Source organism: Grammomys surdaster, unplaced genomic scaffold (assembly GCF_004785775.1).
Source record: "Grammomys surdaster isolate TR1022 unplaced genomic scaffold, NIH_TR_1.0 129, whole genome shotgun sequence".
Classification (NCBI taxonomy): Eukaryota; Metazoa; Chordata; class Mammalia; order Rodentia; family Muridae; genus Grammomys; species Grammomys surdaster.
In genome coordinates, this window is record NW_021604587.1 from 12,300,182 (window position 1) to 12,319,407 (window position 19,226).

A 19,226-nucleotide genomic window follows, 5' to 3' on the forward strand; every position below is an offset into this window, starting at 1 on the left:
TCATTGTTGTAAGCAGCTTTCAAAAGAGTCATAAAAATTCAAGATATTACATGATCCCCTCTTAGTCAACATTATCAGGGTCCCAAAGAGTTAAGTAATAATATACACTAATCATGATATGTATTTATACAACATACTCATGATATGCATTTATACAACATACAAACACACACATGCGCACACAAACATACACACACACATACACACCACATACTTTGGTCCTACAAAAGCAAGGGTCTTCTATTTGTCCAGCAATATAATCCCACTCACAGGAAAGGACCTAGAATGCACATGATCAGTACCAATGAACGCTTGTCGTGTCTGCCTTTATAATCCCTTCCCTAATAGACAACCAAAAAGTTGATACTTTAATAGGCAGCAAAACCAATCAATAACTGCAGTTCCTTAGCATCTGGGTCCTCTTGGCTGTGTGAAACTTCCAGTTGTGTATCGAAAAAAAGTTTACATACATAAATTAAAATATATATTGTTTACAAAGAAAAACAACTGATGTATGGTTAAGTTGTACATGATATCATTTTATGATTGGTTTACTAAGTACCGTAATTTCACTTTTTAGTTATATGTACAGGTGTATGTCTGTGTGTGAGAGTATGTGTATATGAATGTAATACTCCATGTTGGATCTTCTGGAGATGAAGTTACAGGCAATTGTGAGATACCTGTTGTGGGTGATATCCATGGGAGGCTCCCCTTCTCTGAGGAGAAAGGAAAGGGGTAATGGAAGCAGGGGAGGTAAGAGGGAGGAACTGGGAGGAGAGGAGTGAGGGGAAGCTGCTACTGAGATGTAAAGTAAATAAAGCAATTAATTAAAAAAACTACATTAGTCCTTTTTGATTATGAACCCTTCTTTGGTAAGATTGCAGTAAGCATGTGACGAAATGGGCTAGCAAAGAATGTCATCAGCCATACCTTTTGTGGAGTAACCTCAGTAAGTCAGCACTGTACTAAGGGACTGCCTTGCATCCTCAAGGAACTTTGCAAGAAGGAAGGAATGAGTTCCATTTTCCAATGAGAAAATACACACACACAGGCCCAATGACTTGGATGGTGCTGCAATTCATTAATAGTAGCATCTTTGTAACTCAACATCTTCACATTTCTGCACCAATTACCTGGTAAACAGCATTAGAACTGCAATTTTAGGGTCTTGTTGGGGTTCACTGGGATGACTCTTTAAAACTGCCATTTTGCAGGTGTTGTCTAGCTTTCAATCTAGTTTGAGACAACTTGACTTAGAAGCGTTTGTCTGGACCAGGTTGTTTGGCATTGGCACTGATTAGAAATGAGCTTTTTGGGTGAAAAACTGTCTTTCCCAGTTGATAATTCCAGGAGAATGTTTGTGTCTAATAATAATTTGGACTCTTCTGCAATAAGCACTCCCATGCAAAAAGCACAATGCTGTCTGCCAGAGGTCCCAGTACAGAGGACTTAACTTTTTCCTTCTCATTTCTCCGTTCATATTTGTCTGCTGTCTCCCACCTCCAAGCTTCATTGCTTTTGTAGAAAAGTATGGAAACTCAGTATATGGAGTTTGAAGATCTTTCTTTAGCTTTGGGTGGGAATTAACTGTACCTGCCCTCTGATATGGTCTCAATAGAAACATTTTTGCTGCAAGAAAAAGAATTCTTTAAAAAAATGCTAAAAATTGAAAACAAAGTCATTCTTGGGGATGAGAAGATGGGTAATTTACTAAGAGCACCTGGAGTATACACATGAAGACCTGTGTTCTAAGAATTCAGACCTGCTTTTTTTAAAAACTGGATAAAGCCACATGGTCATGTCACCCCAATGTTGTGTACACAGTCAGAGACTAGCAGATCTCAGAGTCTCACTAGCTAACCAGTCTGAAAAAAAAAAAAACCAGCAAACTTCAAGTTTAGTAAGAATCTATTTCCTGTCTCTAGGAAATAAGGCAGATAACAACAGAAATATGTATCCAGAGCTATTCTTTGGCCTCTGTGTATGTGCCCATGGGCAAGCATATTTCCATATACACGGACCACCATCACCACCAATGATTTTAAAGAAAAAAGTCACTCTCCTCCAAAAGAAATCTACATATACATCGTCTGGTCTGGCATTTCCAGATAGGCAGGCCCATTATCCTTTTGTGCCTAGAGGCATTTAGTTTTCAATTCTCAGTAAAAAAGAAAAATGACAATTAAAGGGGTAATTGAGCATCTGTGGCTTATCTGTTTCCTTTGTTTTCTTTCTCTTCTCTAAGCAATGTGAACAGATGAGGCACAGCTTCTATTCCTGCTCCAAGAGCAACTACAGAATGTAAGGCAATGGCAATGGGCATGACAGTAGCTCAGAGCTGGTCCAAGCTACAAACCTACTAGAAGACCTTGGGATAGAAATGGTCAGAGTTCTGTCGCCTACAGCTTCCTTTTGTCTTGCTCAGTTCATGATCAAGATAGGGACAAAGCTATAGGGAGTAAGACTATGTTCCAAAGAACTTATACTGAGTTCATAATGTGATCTTAGGCTGGCTTGTTAAAGACGACATGGTGGAAAATGCCACTGTAGGCCATCCAGATGTCAGTGGTCTGGGTTGCTGCCTGAGGCCATATTGATCTCCAGGGACTGTACTGACACCAGGGGCCAAACTGACCTGTGTGGCCTATACTACCACCTGAAGCCATGATGATATCCTGGCCTGGGTTGACACTGAGGGCCATGTCTGGGTCCATGGTCCTGCTGCAGCTAGAGTCGATGTCAACGTTACCACCAAATGCCATGAGGATGTCACCGATCTGGGTTGCCACCTGACGGGCATTGATGTCAAAGCATTACATTGTGCTGCCCCCCCCCTCATGTAGCCTGCTTGGCAGAACTGGCTTTGATAGCCTTGCTACATGAGACCTGACCCAACCTCTCATCAGCTGCAGTACTTTGGAAAGCAGCACCTACCTCAGCATCATGCCTGGACAGCACAGTAGAGCTGGCCCTGGGTGGCATGAGTCATGGAGAATACAAAAGCTGGCCCAACCCTTTGTCTGAGCAAAGCAAGAGAGCTGGTTCTAGTGGTGCAGATGCAGGAGCACTGGTGGACTGACCAACTCAGCTTCCTGCCAGGCCCAGATTCAGTATTTTGGCCCACCCCAACATCTACCCCATCTATGAACTGCTGGAATGCATCAAGGAATCCTACAGATTCAGTGCTACATGATCTTCATGATACAAAGCAACAACAGAATATCTTAAAGGAGTCAGTATTGATAGCATAACAGAAACCAGAGTCCTCAAACTAGACCAATGACGCATTGCAATGAGTATTTGCAAGTAAATGTGTTTGGGCAAAAGGATACATGTGTGACACACCATAACACACTGTGACTTCCATGGTAAAAAGGGGTTTGGGAGAAGTTGTTTGTTTTGGTTTTCTATCTTTATTTTTTGTTTCATTTGTGGGGGTAAGTTGCAAGGATAGAGGGCAGAAATGAAGGGATGGGGAGACTGTGGTGGTACATGATGTGAAATTCAAAAAGAATCAATAAAAATTTTTTATATAAAAGAAAGCAAAAACTTACTGATGTGCAAGCAAACAAAGCAAAGAGGTTTTCACACCTGGCTTCACCCCTACCTGTGACGCCTTATTTGCTTCCCAGCTATATGAGATAAACAGACTTCCACTCCTCTAGGTTCATACCATGCTGCTATGGTTCCATAATGACCAAGGACAGAAGCTTTTTACATCTGAGCCAAAATAAACCCTTCTTCTTTATAAAGTATTCTGTTAACCACAACTATTCTACTGGTTTGAATAAGATTGCTTGTTCTTTGATTATTTGTGTTTATTGTTTTGCTTGTTCCTTGACTATTTGCATCTATTGTATTGCTAGTTCGTCAACCTAGAACTGACCTTAATATTTGCATGTAATTAAGATGGTATAAAAGCAAAAAGGAGGAGGAGAGATGGAATAGGGAGTTTATGGGGAGTGATGGGGAAAGAGGTTAATATCTGAAATGTAAATAAATAAAATATCCAATAAAAAAACGATTGTTCCACATAAGCTCATATATTCGAATGCTTAGTGAGCATGTTTTAGGAGGTATGGTCTTTTTGGAGTAGGCGTGGCCTTGTTGGAGGAAGTGTATCCCTGGGGGTGGGCTTTGAATTTTCTGATGCTCAAGCCAGGGCCAGTAGTGTCACTCTTTTCCTGCTGCCTGACAATCCAGACGTTGAACTCTCAACTCCTTCTAAAGCATCATGTGTGCTTGTGTGTCACAAGCTTCCTATCATGATGTCAGTGGACAAAGCTGCGGACTGTAAGACAGCCAGGTTAAACTCTTTCCTTTATCAGAGTTGCCAGGGTCATGGTGTCTCTTCAAAGCAATAGAAATCCTAAGACAAGCTATGAAAAAACAACATTCTCCTCATTTCATCCAAGTCCTGTCTTTGTTTCCTTCTCTTGCAAAAACATAAAAATCATATTGATTTTAATCCACTCTGTGTCTCTGCTTACTAAAGAAACTGGGACGGCTTTATTTTCTTGTTTCAAAAAAAAAAAAAATCAGCCAAAAGCCAGAGAGTAGTGCTTTTTTTTTCTTTTTAATTCATTTTCAAAAGCAAACTCACATAGATTGATTCTTGAGGTCCCCTCACTTGGAACCAACACATTATGAATTCCAAACAACCGTGCGTAGTGACATTAGACGGGTTCTTGTGCTGCAGAGTCACTGGGTGCAGGTAGCAGTGAAACATTCCCAAAACAATCACTAGACATGCAGAATGCCAGCCAGAAGCATGGGTCACTTTCAGGGGTCTTGCTGCTTGCAGGGAGCATGAGGTTGTATTTTGTGTGCATTGAAAACAGTGTACGTATGCCAGCTGAGGCTGAGGGAGTGAAGCACCGGGTTTCTTCTGACCTAAAGAGGTCTCCCAAGGAAGTGTTTCCACTTTCTAAATGCAAGGGCCACCTCTTCCTTTCTACGTGCTGTAGACTTATGAAGTCAGAGTCAGAGTTAAGCCATCATGAGCATGAAAGCTCACCCTACTCACCCACCCTTACTTACTCTCCAGCATGGACACAACAGCCACCATTAATCCTCAGACCCCAAACCTGCCTTCCATCCCTGGGTTTAAGCATGGACACAGGCCTGGCACATCTCAGGTACCTGGGCTTGTTGGAGTGTAGCTATGTTGGTGGATCCTGTATACAGGTGAAAATGTGCCATTGTTGTTCTACGTCATCCGGTTTGGGGGCAGGATTTGGAGGCTGTCTGCCTGATGGTTCCTAGCCCATGTGCTTGTACTGGGAACGGTCTCTGGGGATCTGTACTTGATTGGCAGTCATTTTATGGTGGATGTGGTAAATCACAAGCGTTATGACAATGACAAGGCCCAAGATGAGGCCCAGGATCAGGGGCAGGGTCTCTTCCAACTGCTCTCGTTCATCCACTGGACATTTATGCTCTGAAAGGAGAAAGGAGAAAGCAGTGAGTGCTAGTGACATATTCTGAATCCTAGGCCCTCCTAGCAGAAGCACGACAGAGCCAGAGGTGAAGCAATCTCTCAGAGAAGCGTCTGTAGATGGGTGGATCAATCTTTTCTTTCACTTAACCTTATGTGATATAAAGTTAGTATATATCTGTTTAGCAAGACAACATTTAGTTATTAGATTCCTGGCAGACATCAAAAGATCCAGGGGAATGTATTTAATTTTAAATTTTCTTGAAGAGTTTAAGTTTCCACTGTTTTAGAATTAGATATAACTACTATCATTTTTCCCATTTTTTAACTTTTAATTGGAATCTAGTAACCACAGAATTACTCATAAACACAAGATGTTCAAGAAGACTGAAAAATAACAAGTTCTGGTAATAACTGCAAAGTGTTAAACAGTCTGTTGATCTTTAGTGAAGACAAATATACACCTGCCTTTGAACCCAGCAGTCTCCCTTGTCTGTATCAACCCAACAAAAAATGAAAATATATGGACATGATGAAACTAAACTGAAAATATCCATAGGAACGATTGAGAATAGTCAAGTCTGGAAATAGTCATATGTTCATAAAAATGGAATAAACTGCAGTATATATTCATAAAGTATAATATCAGTCAACAATAAAGAGGAATATAATACAGCCATAAATTAGAAAAGGAGTGAATTTTAGAATCCTAATGTTGAATAAAAATTGTCAGACACAAAAAGTACAGATTATACTATCCCAGTTTCTATGACATTCTTGAACAGATAGAATAAAGTTCATGGTCCTAGAAACCTGAAATGTGTTCACACTCAGGAAGAGGAAGCAAGAGAGCTTTGGATTGTGACAAGCATGGTTGATATCTTTAATCAATATCTGGGTTTCAAGTATAGGTAAAGATGCCTTAAATTTTGTGCTTTCAACATTTCTGCACTTTAAAGATGACACTTTAACACACACACATTAAGCTGGGCAGTGGTGGTGCACGCCTTTGATCCCAGCACTTGGGAGGCAGAGGCAGGCGGATTTCTGAGTTCGGGGCCAGGCTGGTCTACAGAGTGAACTCCAGGACAGCCAGGACTACACAGAGAAACCCTGTCTCGAAAAAAAAAAAAATAACATTGTGAAACCTATTTCTTCATATGCTTACAAAAAAATCAATAAAAATATTTTAAAATCCCCCCCCAAAAAAAGTTAAACATTTACTATATTCAAATTGTGCTGTAATTTTAAACACTGTATACCTTGATGGCTATTTACATTTGAGCATGTAAATGTAGCAGCAGTTTAGACTGAGAGGAAACATGCCAGCAATACTTCACAACCGGGTCACGTTCCCATGCTCTTAAAATCCAAAATAATATAATAGCCCTGTGTCCTTAATATTACCTCAAACAAAGGGAGGGGAAGGAAGGGGGAGGGGGGGAGGGAGAGAGAGAGAGGGGGAGGGAGGGAGGGAGGGAAGGAGGGAGAGAGGGAGGGAGAGAAGAAAGAGAAAGTGAGGGAGAGAGGGAGGAGAAGGTAAGGAGGGGAACCAGAAATGCTAAAAGCCCTCTGATAGTCACACCTTGTAGATAACTAGAAGTCCTTCCATCAAATTTTTGAGTCTTATGTGCAAAAACTCAGATTCTAATGCCTCTTCCAAGGGACCGAGGCTTCAGGTGAAGATGTTCCAGCAAGCATTTACTGGAGTCATTACTATATGCTAGACTCCTCTGGATCCCCTGTGATCTCATTGTCTTCTGGACATATGCAGGACAAGAAGAAAGAGCAGGGAAGTCTCCTGAATGCTGGAAATCATTCCTGTCTAACAAGAATGAATGGGAAATTATACTCCAGTATACAACTTTTAAAAACTCTCCTGAATTCCCATTTCTTTCTTTCCTTCTTTCTTTCTTTCTTTCTTTCTTTCTTTCTTTCTTTCTTTCTTTCTTTCTTTCTCTCTCTCTCTCTCTCTCTCTCTCTCTCTCTCTCTCTCTCTTTCTTTCTTTCTTTCTTTTGTTGTTGTTTTTGTTGTTGTTTTGGTTTGGTTTGGTATTTTTTGGTTTTTTTTTTTTAATTTCCTTTAAGATAGTTTCATTTCGTATGTCAAGGCTGTCCTTGAACTCATAATCCTCCTGCTTCAGCCTCCTGGGATTAAAGGTATACACTGGTACTGGTACACCTAGATTATAGTTGTGAGATTAACATTTCATTTTAAAGACAAAGGTTGTCTCTAATCTAATGACACAACAACTACAGAAAGAAAATGACATTGTGCTATGCCCAAGTAAGCCCCACTGGAAACAAAAAGACTTGCTCAACAGTGTAACCGTAGCATAGCTGAAAGAGAGAGGGGGCGGGGGGGGGAGGAGATCTGGTCTCTCAAAATTTGTCTTTTGTTACTTTAGGAAAAACCTGACCTAAAGTCTCAAAAAGGGGGATTATGATTAGAAATTGAGCTGTATAAGTGCCAACGAACATAATGAGAGAGCCAGCATGGTGGTTTAGACATGTAATCTCAGCACTTAGAAGGCAAAGGCAAAAGTCTAGGGCCAGCCTGTGCTACAAAGTGGCACCTTGTCTCAAAGTAAGTTATCTCAGGTATTTCACTTCAGCGATAAAATGCTACCATATAATAATTTATTCTGTTCTCTATCACTTAAAGTAATGGTGCTTATGACCCACTAAAGCATGTTTGATGAAACTGTCGACATCTAGTCAGAACAGTGTTTATGAATACAAAAGAGAAAATGCGTGGAAGGCTACAAAGATAATTGAAAAATTTTTATAGTAATTTGCGATTCAGGAACATGTGTGCTTCTTTATTGATACATGCATACTAGTTGTGATTGTAAACCCTGCATGGACTATTCTGTGAATAGAAAACCAATTGTTTCTATTAGTGACAGAGTCACAGCTACTGTAACTAGAACTGTTTGTATGACCTTCATTTATAAGTAAAAGAAATGCTAAATATTCTAAATACTAGTCAACGAAATAGATATAATTTCCCATTGAATTTTACACACACACACAATCAAAAACATACACTCTCCAACCCCTCTTGGTGCTTCCAAATTAAAATCCTGAGCAGTGGTGAGTGATCTGATTATTAACTCAGATTATAGAGCAAGATAGATCCCAGCTGCCTCACAAAAGAGAAAAGCTTCCCTTAGCTTAGACAAAATCACATCTGTCTCCACATGCCCCATGACCCTGTATCTCACCTCACTGGATTTGGAATCCCTGATACTCTGACCATCCTAGGCTTTAGACACAAAGACATAGACCTGGCTGTTTGGCGCATGGCAGGGAAAGATGAATTGGGAAAGAGATTGGACATTACAGGAGACATCTGATGTCAGCTGCAACAGCCAACTAGACTCTCCTCAACAGAATGCCCTCAGATCAGATTCAGACTGGTGGGTGTAGCCTTTGTTGTAGTACATTTTAAATCTATATTCACTGCCTGGGAACTTTATACTCTTTATTGTGCCCCCAGTGGACCACTACTAGTATAGGCAAAATGTCACACTGTCTGCCTGGGGTTCTCCTAACTTCCAAATTGTTTCTGAATAATTAGCAGGGTCACCTTTGTGTAGCTGGGTATCCCTCAGTTGTCTGACCATGTTGCTAGAGACAAGGTTTGATTTTTTTTTTTTTTTACATTTTTTGGGCTGTCTCGTCGCTTGAGTTTTGTTTGCTGAGAAGTTGTTAGCTTGAATGGCTGGTTCATCAAGATTTATGTGTTGTATATTAAAAATAATAAAAGTAATGATCATTGACTGAATCTATATGCTGGGAACATGGGTTGTGCTGTATACACTATTTCTCACTAAACTTTGTGCTCTCCCATGGCAGGGGAGATGCATACAGTCCAGCCCTAAGTATAGCAGACATGCACATGGTCCATCCATTTTTCCCTTGGCCTTCACCACACCAACACATTACAATGGTCTTTAAGGACATGGCAGCTCATAAATTCCAGAGAATTGATTCCTTAAAGAAGCTATCAGTAATGGATAGCATTAATGGGTTTATGCCAGAGTTTCTTATCCCTTTATGAGGACAACTCTAAGGCATACCACACCTTGGTTCCAGAAGACAATGCCTGGAACAGAATGCTATGACTGAGCCCTCTGCACAGGTTTCACATAGAAGCCTTCAATACAACTCTCAGCAGTGTACACTGGAATCACCCCCCTTTCGTTGCTTACACTGGAGGTATTGACAGGCAGTAATTCATGATAGCAAGACCACTTTGGGGAGGGGGAAACATGTCAAACACATGTCTACAGGGTCTAGAATCTACAGACTGTCAAAGTGCTTATGACAAAGCATCTTTCCAAGGCCTTCTTTCAAGGGTGTGGTATAGGGAAAAGTGAAAGGTATCACCTCTAATATAGCATTAGCTTCCACAGGCAGCATCACCTGACCCAGCTGTTAGGAAAATAATAAAAAGCTCAGAGGGTCAGTGGGGTAGAGCTCAAGGCTAGAGCCTTTGTTTAGGAAGTGAAAGACCCTGGGATCAATTTCCTGCACAGAAAATAGAACATAAATAAACAATCAAAAATCAAAGTGCAAATGCGTAAGAATTCAGGAGTCTCTGGACCTCTGACACTCCTATGTACATGGGGACCTAAGTATCTTTTGTTTGCTGCTTTCCTGTGAGAATTAAAAAGGGCTCAGTCTAATTGTGCTCTATTTTAAATATCTATAAATTTGAGTTTCTACTAAAGGATACCAGAGACAAACTTCATGTTCTATTGTGTTTTTCTGGCATTATATGTAAATTTTCCTTCCATCTAAGACATTAAAATACCCAGGATGGTTCATTCTCTCTCAGTGAAGAATCTCCTATCCCATCAGCCAGAAATCCCCCAGACCCTCGAGAGGTTAGACTGTGAATTAATTGCAGAAGGACAAGTTAATTAACCCCAGCTGAGAAACACAGGGTGCTTTGAACAGCAGGTGACCCTGCTGCATAGTGTGTTTGGTATCCAAATGAGCCGAATGTGCCTCCTCACTTCTCCATCTCTTCACTGCAGGCTGCGACCCTTTAGCTAAAAAGCCTGCTAGCAGCAAACTCAAATTTTTGTAAACCCAGTTATTTTCAAAACAACCCAAATAGTAGACAAATGTGTAGCCATTTAGAGCCTGCTTGCTTCATATAGCCCTTGAAACCTCATCCAACAGCTGTTGCCCATTGATAAGGGAGGGCCTTGTAGTTATAAGGCCCCAAGCCATGGCAGCCTTTATAGGCTCAGTCACACAGAGGCACCCCGAAACTCCTCTCACTCTTGTTTTTAGCTGTTTACTGTTATTTATTTTGCTAAGGCATATAATAGTTGTTATTTCTTCAGACCTACAGAAATGTCATTTCAACAAATGCATGATCCCTTTTTAGAAGACGATTATCATTTAATCATATACAATTTGTTAATAGTTGAGTAATCTGAATAACAAAACTATAGTATAGTAAATGAGTGGATCATAAATTATAATTAAAAATGTTAGCATCGTTAAATGTATAACTAAGGCTACAATGAGCTCCAGTATTTCCAGAAAATAACCTCCTGAGAACTGCTTTAATGTCAGGACTTTGTCAACATTAAAATAAGTCCAGAAAGTATTTAATGTGACATTCTAAAGCTTTGAATTATTAAAAAGAAGAGACTTATCAATGAAAACTTGTTTGGACATAATCATTTCAAATGCGTTAGCAATGTTGATAATATCATTTTGTAGCCTATGTTAAGCACATCTCACATTGTGTCATCTACCACCCGAAACAGATGAAAACTGCTCTCGCTGCTTTAAATAGCAGGAAAGGTTGGCTTTGGTCTAGACATTCATGACAATTTTTCTGGTTCAACTAAACTATTTGCCTGTATCCCCTCGTAAGGCTTCCACAGGATCCTGGTCCTACACTGCTGATCGATCACTGGAGTCACGGACCTCTTTCCTCCAGGAAGTCTCTCACCTTCTTCTACACTCCAGATGAATGGTGGTCTTCACATTGTGACTCTGTCCGGATGGTGCTATGTACTATGAGGGGCTGTCAATCTCTTATAACCCTATTTAATCCCCGCCCACCAAAGCTTGCTGTATGTCTCAGCCTCTAACCCTTCATGCCCTCTATAGGACTCTGTAAATCAACAGCATCATTCAGAGCTTAGCATGTGGGGCCCCACATCAGGATTACAGAAGCCAATTCTGTATGTTAATATCACAACTGTGTTCACCACCATTCAAAATTTTTCTGAACACTGAAATTTAGATCAGTTCTGTAGCTAAGTCCAATGCATTTACAGAACATGTGTGATAAAGATGTCAGCTCTCACCTGGCTGCCCTCAAACCTAGGGACTGTCCATTTACCCATTTTAGTAACCCTTCTTTGCTTACCTCATACAGCAGGTTAAGTAGGCAGCAATAGACTTTTCACCACAAGCCCCTGGCCATCTTCAAACCCACATACACATAAATATGAATGCATGCACACACACGCACACACACACACACACACATCCAAAAGTGCATACAACAATCACAGTGGTTGTGTAAATATACAACCATAGATTCTCTCCTCTGGCATGTACAGTCCACTCACACCCATATAGACATATACAACATACTAGAAGCCCCGGAAGTCCCAGTGCTGAAACCTGAATAGGCAACCCAAAAAGAATCTTTCCAATTCCGTTTCATGGAATATAACAATCTCTTCCAACACAGTGCTGGGCAGATGCTAAAAAAGCATGGACAGGAGAAGTCAGGAACAAAAGAATACCTTGCACACAAAGGCACAAGATCGAGTACGTGATTCTGAATGAGTCCTATCACCTCTCAGGAGCCTGAGCCTGGGGCACCACATAGGCGAGAGCACAAGAGAGCACAATTACTAAACTGAAATGCCTGGGTAAGACTGCAATTTACCTGGTCCTATTCTGTCTGTATTTAAGAAATTATGTATGCTTACAGTCTCTATGTGTGTGGAGTAATCTTCCCCATCTACAACCTTGAAATGGATACAAATTGTTTTTAAAGAAAATATGTAACTAGCTCTGTGATGAAATTCACTAATTTTTAATGAAGTAGCTCTATTCTTTATGCAGTAGTTGTTTGTTCTTTGTATACAAATTTAAACATACACCATATGTGGTTCTCCATTCCTAGTGGCTATAAACAACCTAGAAAGTAACCCAGAAAGGATTTGAGTGGGACAGTGGTTAGGAACTAGTACAATTAACAATTAAAACACCAGAAGTGCCAGGAAATAAAGAACCAGTAACAACTGACCAGCAGACAAAAAGCCACGAAACACCACTTAAGGCTCCCACTCGAACTTAAATGTGCCTCTGGTAACATCCCCATGGAAGGGGATGTTATGTGGTCCAGTATTCTCACAGTGAGTTTCTGGGTCAACACTCATAATATTTCATATTATATGTAATAGTTTTGAGGTAAGAAATACAGTGCTACATTTTATAAATATTGACTATGTATAATGTTTTATAAATATTTAGTATTTATATATAGTATTATTATATACTATATATGTAAATAGCATATTATATATACTATATTATACTGTATATATTATTTATATATTTGCTAGATAGACAAATACTACATTATGTATACTATATTTATATAGTATTATTATATAGTGAATGTTTAAATAAATATATATAGTATTATTATATATAGTAAATATTTAAATAAATAAATAAGTGAATATTTAAAACTTTAGGATTCTGTCACCTAGAGCTTAATTCTCACTTCTAAAATATACACATATATAGGTCTCTCTCAACTGAGTATCAGCACATCTATTTAGTCCGTTACCTGGACATCTGTCTTGATCTAGTACTGTACTAGATGTTAATAAAGCCAGGAGGAAAAATAACCAATGCCAAGGTGATCAAATGGTCTTTAACCCAGAATGTAACACAATGGGCAGGCATTAAGATGGTGGACTGAACATTCCATCCAAGAGCACCACAGAAAGATAGAAGGAAAGAGAGAGGCAAAGAGCAGGAGGGAGTGAGAGGGTGAGAGAGGAGAGATGAGGAGGCAGAGGATGGCCGACCAGAAAAAGGGGCTGCACAGAAGAATCTGGCCCTGTTTTTTTTTTTTAAACAGGAAAAAAATTACCTTCTGAATTCTCATATGCTTTGGGAGTAATTACTCAGGGGTGATGGACGCATAGTCTCAGTTATAGGTTGAGAGCAAGCTTCGTTGAGGTAAAAGAGAAATAGCTTGGGAAATGGTAGGTGAGTTCGATAACCATCCTCCAATATTATGAACATTTACATAATTAATTGCATTCACTTGATGATCCCCAACCCCGTGGAAAGTACAAATAAAGCAATTAGAATCTGCCTAAGGGAAATAAACAGAATATCATATTGCCTTTAAGTAATTTCTCCCATAGGGAAGGGTAGGTATTTCAGAAACCCTATAACCTCTACATCTTGTGAAAATTGCCGCCGCAGCCTAGAAGAAACACAGGCAACACCATCCTGGGAGCCCAGTAAGCCCCTTTTCTCAGCCCTCTTTAAAATCGGCCCCCTTTCCCTTTCCTAGCACCAGCCTAACCTACCTTCACTGAAGACAAAGTCAGAGATGATGTCAAAGGGCTGGATGTGCACTGCAGACAGGATCATGGTGACAGTCTTCTGAGGATCACTGGAGGCCAGAGAAATGGTCTGCTGAGCCTGACACTCATAGGACATCCCAGCTGGGGTGACCAAGGCAGAGAGGTGATGATGAGAGTTGGCGGTGTGCTTCCCAGCTGGGGGAGAAGCAAGGTAGCAGTTAAGTCAAATCCATACTCACTGCTCCTAGCTCAGGAAGCTCTCTGCTCAGCTCAGAACCTATGCCTCCTATTGGTGCTGCAATCCTGGAGCTGGAGCTCGAAGAAAGATAGGACCAAGTCCACCATTGTAACTGAGCCTGTCTCATTAGATGTGCTTGCAATTCTACTTTGAAAAAAAATTGTGCTGCCTGAAAACAGGACCTTTTGACTCAGGCTCCCATCAGTGGTTCTGAAGACACACCAGTGACACAAGGTCCCACGGTTCCCATCCCATTTCTTCTTCTTTTCTGGCTCAAGTTTGCGGTTCTTTTAGAATCAATAGCAGAACCTAAGCGATGGAAGGCCTCGATGCAAGTGACACCGTGAATTTTTCTTTTGTTTTGAAAATACTTTTAAATTTATCTCTGGTCTTAGATAGTGTTCAGCTAGGTCCATTGTAATTTCAATTGTGGGTGTTTGGGGTGTTCTCTCTGAGACGTTTTCAGAAGTCCTGAGTGGGAATGGGCAGGGAAAGCTAATGAATTAAGATACAAAACCTGTCGTGAGGTAGCTGCAATTAATACCCCAGAGCTACACCTCCGTGCACAGAGCGATTCTGCAGACCACTCAACCCTGTCACAGTGTCCTCTTGCATTTTTGAGAATGGGTTTGTTTGTTTTATACACGAGAGCAAATCGATCTGTGATACAGAAAAAAAAATAATAGCGAAACTCATTGGAGCCTCTTCCAGAGCAATGTCATATTTCAGCTTGAGTTTGAAGGATCTTTGACCCAGGTTTCCCTGAGGACACACAGAGGTTCTCCCACCTCTTTGACACTGGAGAGCAAGCAGGCCCAGGCTTGCCTATCCTCAGAACAAAAATCCCAGAGTTGCTTCCAAGACCCAGAGACAGGATGTGTGTTTCTGGCTTTCTCTTGCTCCTGACCCCCCTGGATGACTCACCACTCACAGCGTCTTTAAAGTGGGTCTTCTCTGAGGAATCATAGACAAATTGCACCTTGCTCAGCTTCCAAGTCGCCTCTGGTCCTTTGGAAGTATTGTGACTTTCCTGTCAAGATGGAGAGGTTCCTATGAACCCTTCTAATTGCCTTAAGATGGGCAACCCCAGAGGCCACTATCGCACACACCCACATTGACTTCACCTCTGCGCTCCCCGCACCGACTTACCTTTACAAAGAGCATTTTGAGTGTGTAGGCGCGATCTACCCAGAACACCTGCAGCTCCGACTCGTTGTGGCCACAGCGGCCCTTCACCTCAGCTCCCCGGGTCAAGGAGATCTCAGCTTGCTCTGTGATCAGCTGGGAACACACACGCCCCGCGCCCCCTCAGCCTGCCGGGCCCAGGCGCGGACCGGGAAGGGATGCGCGTCCAAACTCTAGCTTGCATGTTTGGGCGCTCCAGTGCCTGCGCTCTCCGGGGGTCCAGGAACATGCGGGTAGACTCTTACGTGCACACCCCTCCAGGAGGGGAGCAGAGAGGGGAGATTACTTTTAAAGCAGGCAGGGCGAGCAGAAGCCTTTGCAAGCCGGAACCCCCATGCAGCATTCGGGAACAGCCTGCAGGGGTTTTAGTGGGAAGAGGCGGGCAACTGAGGTCTTGGTAGGACCTGGAGGGAGGGTGCCCTTCGGCCCTGCCGCCCTAGGAGCAAGCTGGGGAGGAAAAAGATTCCTTACATCCACATAATTGCTGGCCCACACATCATAAGGTACAATAAATTTGGCTGCAAACTCTGCCATGAGACACGTCGTCCCATTTTCCCGCACCACAAATATGTCTTTCTCGGGGTTCGTGGAAAGGCCCGAAAGATTTTCCACTTCTTGTTCTGCCACGGTTTGGGCTATTGCATCTGCGGAACAAGCAAAGCAATCTCATCGCTTTCGGGCTCAGCTAGCCCTCTGCTTTAGGACACTGGAGCCGGTTCTCTGCAGGCTTCGGAGCGGCAAAGTTCCTGCTCCAAGCCGTGTGCTCCACAAGCCATTTCTCTAGTCCAGCGCTACCAAACTCATATTTCCTGCCGATGATTTATAATGAAAACAGAATATAAAATAAAACCTGTACTTGCAATACGACTGGGCTTTAAAACACACACACACACACACACACACACACACACACACACACACACACACGGCGGCAGGGGTGGTTAAGGGAGCGTGGTTAAAGCTAAATCTTTCTTGGCAGTGCTATGCCCCACTACCAGGGCCATGAGTTCGGTCTGTCTAGCGCTCTGTCTGGGCGATGCCATACAGGTGTGTGGCTGGCTCTCTGGGAGTTCTCTGACACGAATGGGTCATAACACCCACCAGCTCCAGATAACCACAAGCATAAAGACCAGTTTTAAACCTAGTAAACCAGAGTAAAATCACCTGGCTTTATTTAGTATATTAGATTCTCTGCGAAGTGAATTCCGTACCCCTGGTCCCCAGACGCTACTCACGGAAGAACATTAAGAGAATCCGAAGTCTGTCTCCACCGAGAAGGGCTCTTCCTCGTCGATCCATGCTGTTGCCGCGAACCAGGCAGATACGTTTCTGCTGCAAAGGCCGCCCCGGGAGGAAATCCCTCAAAGTGGCTGGTAGAGTGAGCTAAGGGAGGGGGGCGGACAGGGAGGAGCGAGCGCGCGGGATAGTCGCGTGCTGCACTGGGCTCTATGGCTCTCCCGCCGCCAAACACCGCAGAGGAAGCACCCAGGATGCAGGATCTGTCCACACTGAGAGTTCTGGAAGTAACGAGGTTGTGTTGCAGGACTTGTAATTTGGCTTGTCTAGAAGGCCAATGGGATTGGGGTGGTGTGGGGGAGGAAATTTCTCCCTGGGTCTGTATTCTGTTCTGCAATGGTATCTGCAAAGATGACTCTGTCCTAGGAAACTTAATGCCGCCCTCGGACTTGCTAAACCCTCCCACCAGGTACAGTCAGTATGTAATACCACCAGAGCCCTGAATCCTGCTCCTGAAACAAACCAATAGATTTGTTTCAGATTGTTCGAGCTTTGGAGAAGGAAGGTAGGCAGGAACAGAGAAGGAAAATGCTATGGCAACAGTTTCCGGCTCTCAGAGACATCTTCTCTACCCGCTCAAGAGCTGCTGAGTATAAGGTTAAAATGACACCTCCTCAAAGAGGGATCCAGGTAATGCAGCATATCCTTTTGGACTCAGTGGCCAGTGAGATCTACTCCCTGAATTCATGTGGCCTGAGCTAGCCACATGCAGTAAGAGGTTGCAAATAAGCCTGAAGCTTGTGAGCATACAGGGTTATCTGGGGTCTCATAGGACAAAAATTTTACAACTATGGTGTAAGTGAAGACCCATAGTTATGTAATGAAAATACGCTGGCATTACTCTAAAGCTTCTAGTGGAGCAGAAAGGCAAACATCAATAGATAATTCCTGTATTTGCATTTTGGTAGTTCGCTGTTTTTTTTTTCTTTTAATTCTTGCTCTAATAAATCAGAATGAACGTTTTTTGGGAGAATAGACATGGTGCTCTCATTAATTGTAATGATGTCCAAATATTTCTTTTATTAGAGAATATTGTGTTAGGTCAATAAATAATAATCGCCTTAAACATAATGCCATAGCCAATGTCATGTTAAAGGACAAACTACAAAGCATTTTTACCTATGTTGTCAGTTTGAATCTCTCCATGACTTTAGAAGCTGAGCAAAGGAAAATAGAGGATATTGTTGTACCTACCCCAAAGTGAGACATTGAGAAATTCAATGACCTTCTCAAAGTCATATGGCCAGTTAGAATTAAAATAGGAAAAAAAATCACGTGTTTTAAATTTACAGGGATCATAATCATTTCTCCTTATATAACACTTTGACTCTAAAACTTACCATATTATGACTGCCGTTACAAGTATTTATTAAATGATAAACAAGCTGAAATTTAAAAATATCAATAATTCACATTTTTAACATGTATAAAGTGCCAATTTATGTACAGATATTTCTGACATATTATTTGCTTCAAACTGCCAGTATAATTCTTTGCATTTAATTTTTCAAAATATTCCTCATATTAAAAATCAGATCAGTAGCAACTCAAATCGTAAAGTAATGCTTGAATTAATACTGCAGCACTATATCTTTTGGTATATATTTGTATTTTGGAGTTTCATCAAAAAATTTGCACCAATCTTGTGTAAGTGATTATATACACAAAATGGAGACAAATTGTGATTGATATGATCTCAATTCTTATCACTTATATAAAACATATATCTTCTGTTAACAATGGTTATGTAACACTTATTTTTCCTGAGATACTGTAAAACTTGCAAAGCAAGAACACATTCATCCTCTGTGTGTGTGTATCTCTCTCTCTTTGTGTCTCTCTGCCTGTGTGCCTCTCTCTCTCTCTCTCTCTCTCTCTCTCTCTCTCTCTCTCTCCCTTCTCCTCTCTTCTCCTCTCTTCTCCTCTCTTCTCCTCTCTTCTCCTCTCCTCTCCTCTCCTCTCCTTCTCTCTCATTCTCCTCTTCCTACTTTAATAAGTAAAGAAAGGGCTGTAATTTTTCTTCTTTAAAAAAAAATGCTGTAACATTTAAGTCAGTGGTTCTCAACCTTTCAAGTGCTGTGACCCTTTAATATAGTTCCTCATGTTATGGTGACCCCTAACTATCCAACTGTTTTTGTTGTTACTTCATAGTTGTAATTTTTCTAGTTATGAATCATAATATAAATACCTGGGGTTTCTGTTTGTGTCAGACGATCCCTATAAAAGGGTTTTTTGACCCTATAAGAGGTCCTGACCCACAGGTTGAGAACACTGATTTAAAGGATGTCTGGTTAGGTCAATTAAGGCACTGAATTTAAAAATATTCAAAGTCAAATACAGATTAAAGCCATCCATCAGTTTATGAATGTACCAACTAACTGAGTACCAACCACTTGCATTGGATATAGTGAGATAAACAAATAGCATTATAGAAGAGTTGCCTGTAAAAGATTATAGTGGTTTC

General features: G+C 41.3%; 1 protein-coding gene across 2 annotated transcripts; it reads right to left on the reverse strand.

The window, feature by feature from the left end:
• Positions 1-4,563: 4,563 nt before the first annotated feature.
• Lamp5 (lysosomal associated membrane protein family member 5) lies at positions 4,564-17,067 on the reverse strand. 2 transcript variants are annotated; one of them, XM_028757189.1, is made up of 6 exons: positions 16,702-17,067; positions 15,938-16,110; positions 15,431-15,562; positions 15,206-15,311; positions 14,047-14,238; positions 4,564-5,443 (listed from the first exon to the last, which is right to left on the reverse strand). In XM_028757189.1, the coding sequence occupies exons 1-6, from the start codon at positions 16,763-16,765 to the stop codon at positions 5,265-5,267; spliced, it is 846 nt and encodes a 281-aa protein (XP_028613022.1). In that variant the 5' UTR covers positions 16,766-17,067; the 3' UTR covers positions 4,564-5,264. The 2 variants fall into 2 exon arrangements, with proteins under 2 accessions (XP_028613022.1, XP_028613027.1); XM_028757194.1 differs by lacking the exon at positions 15,431-15,562 and having other exon boundaries at positions 5,265-5,443; positions 16,702-16,765.
• Between the last annotated feature and the right edge of the window lie 2,159 nt (positions 17,068-19,226).

What these genes read in the sequence shown, in the direction of transcription:
- Lamp5 (XM_028757189.1), bottom strand. Translation starts at nt 16,765, where the DNA reads ATGGATCGACGAGGAAGAGCCCTTCTCGGTGGAGACAGACTTCGGATT. An exon ending in GGGCCAGCAATTATGTGGAT is followed by an intron (nt 15,563 to 15,937) that starts GTAAGGAATCTT and finishes GTGTGTTCCCAG; the next exon opens with CTGATCACAGAGCAAGCTGA. An exon ending in CTTTAAAGACGCTGTGAGTG is followed by an intron (nt 14,239 to 15,205) that starts GTGAGTCATCCA and finishes CTTCTCCCCCAG; the next exon opens with CTGGGAAGCACACCGCCAAC.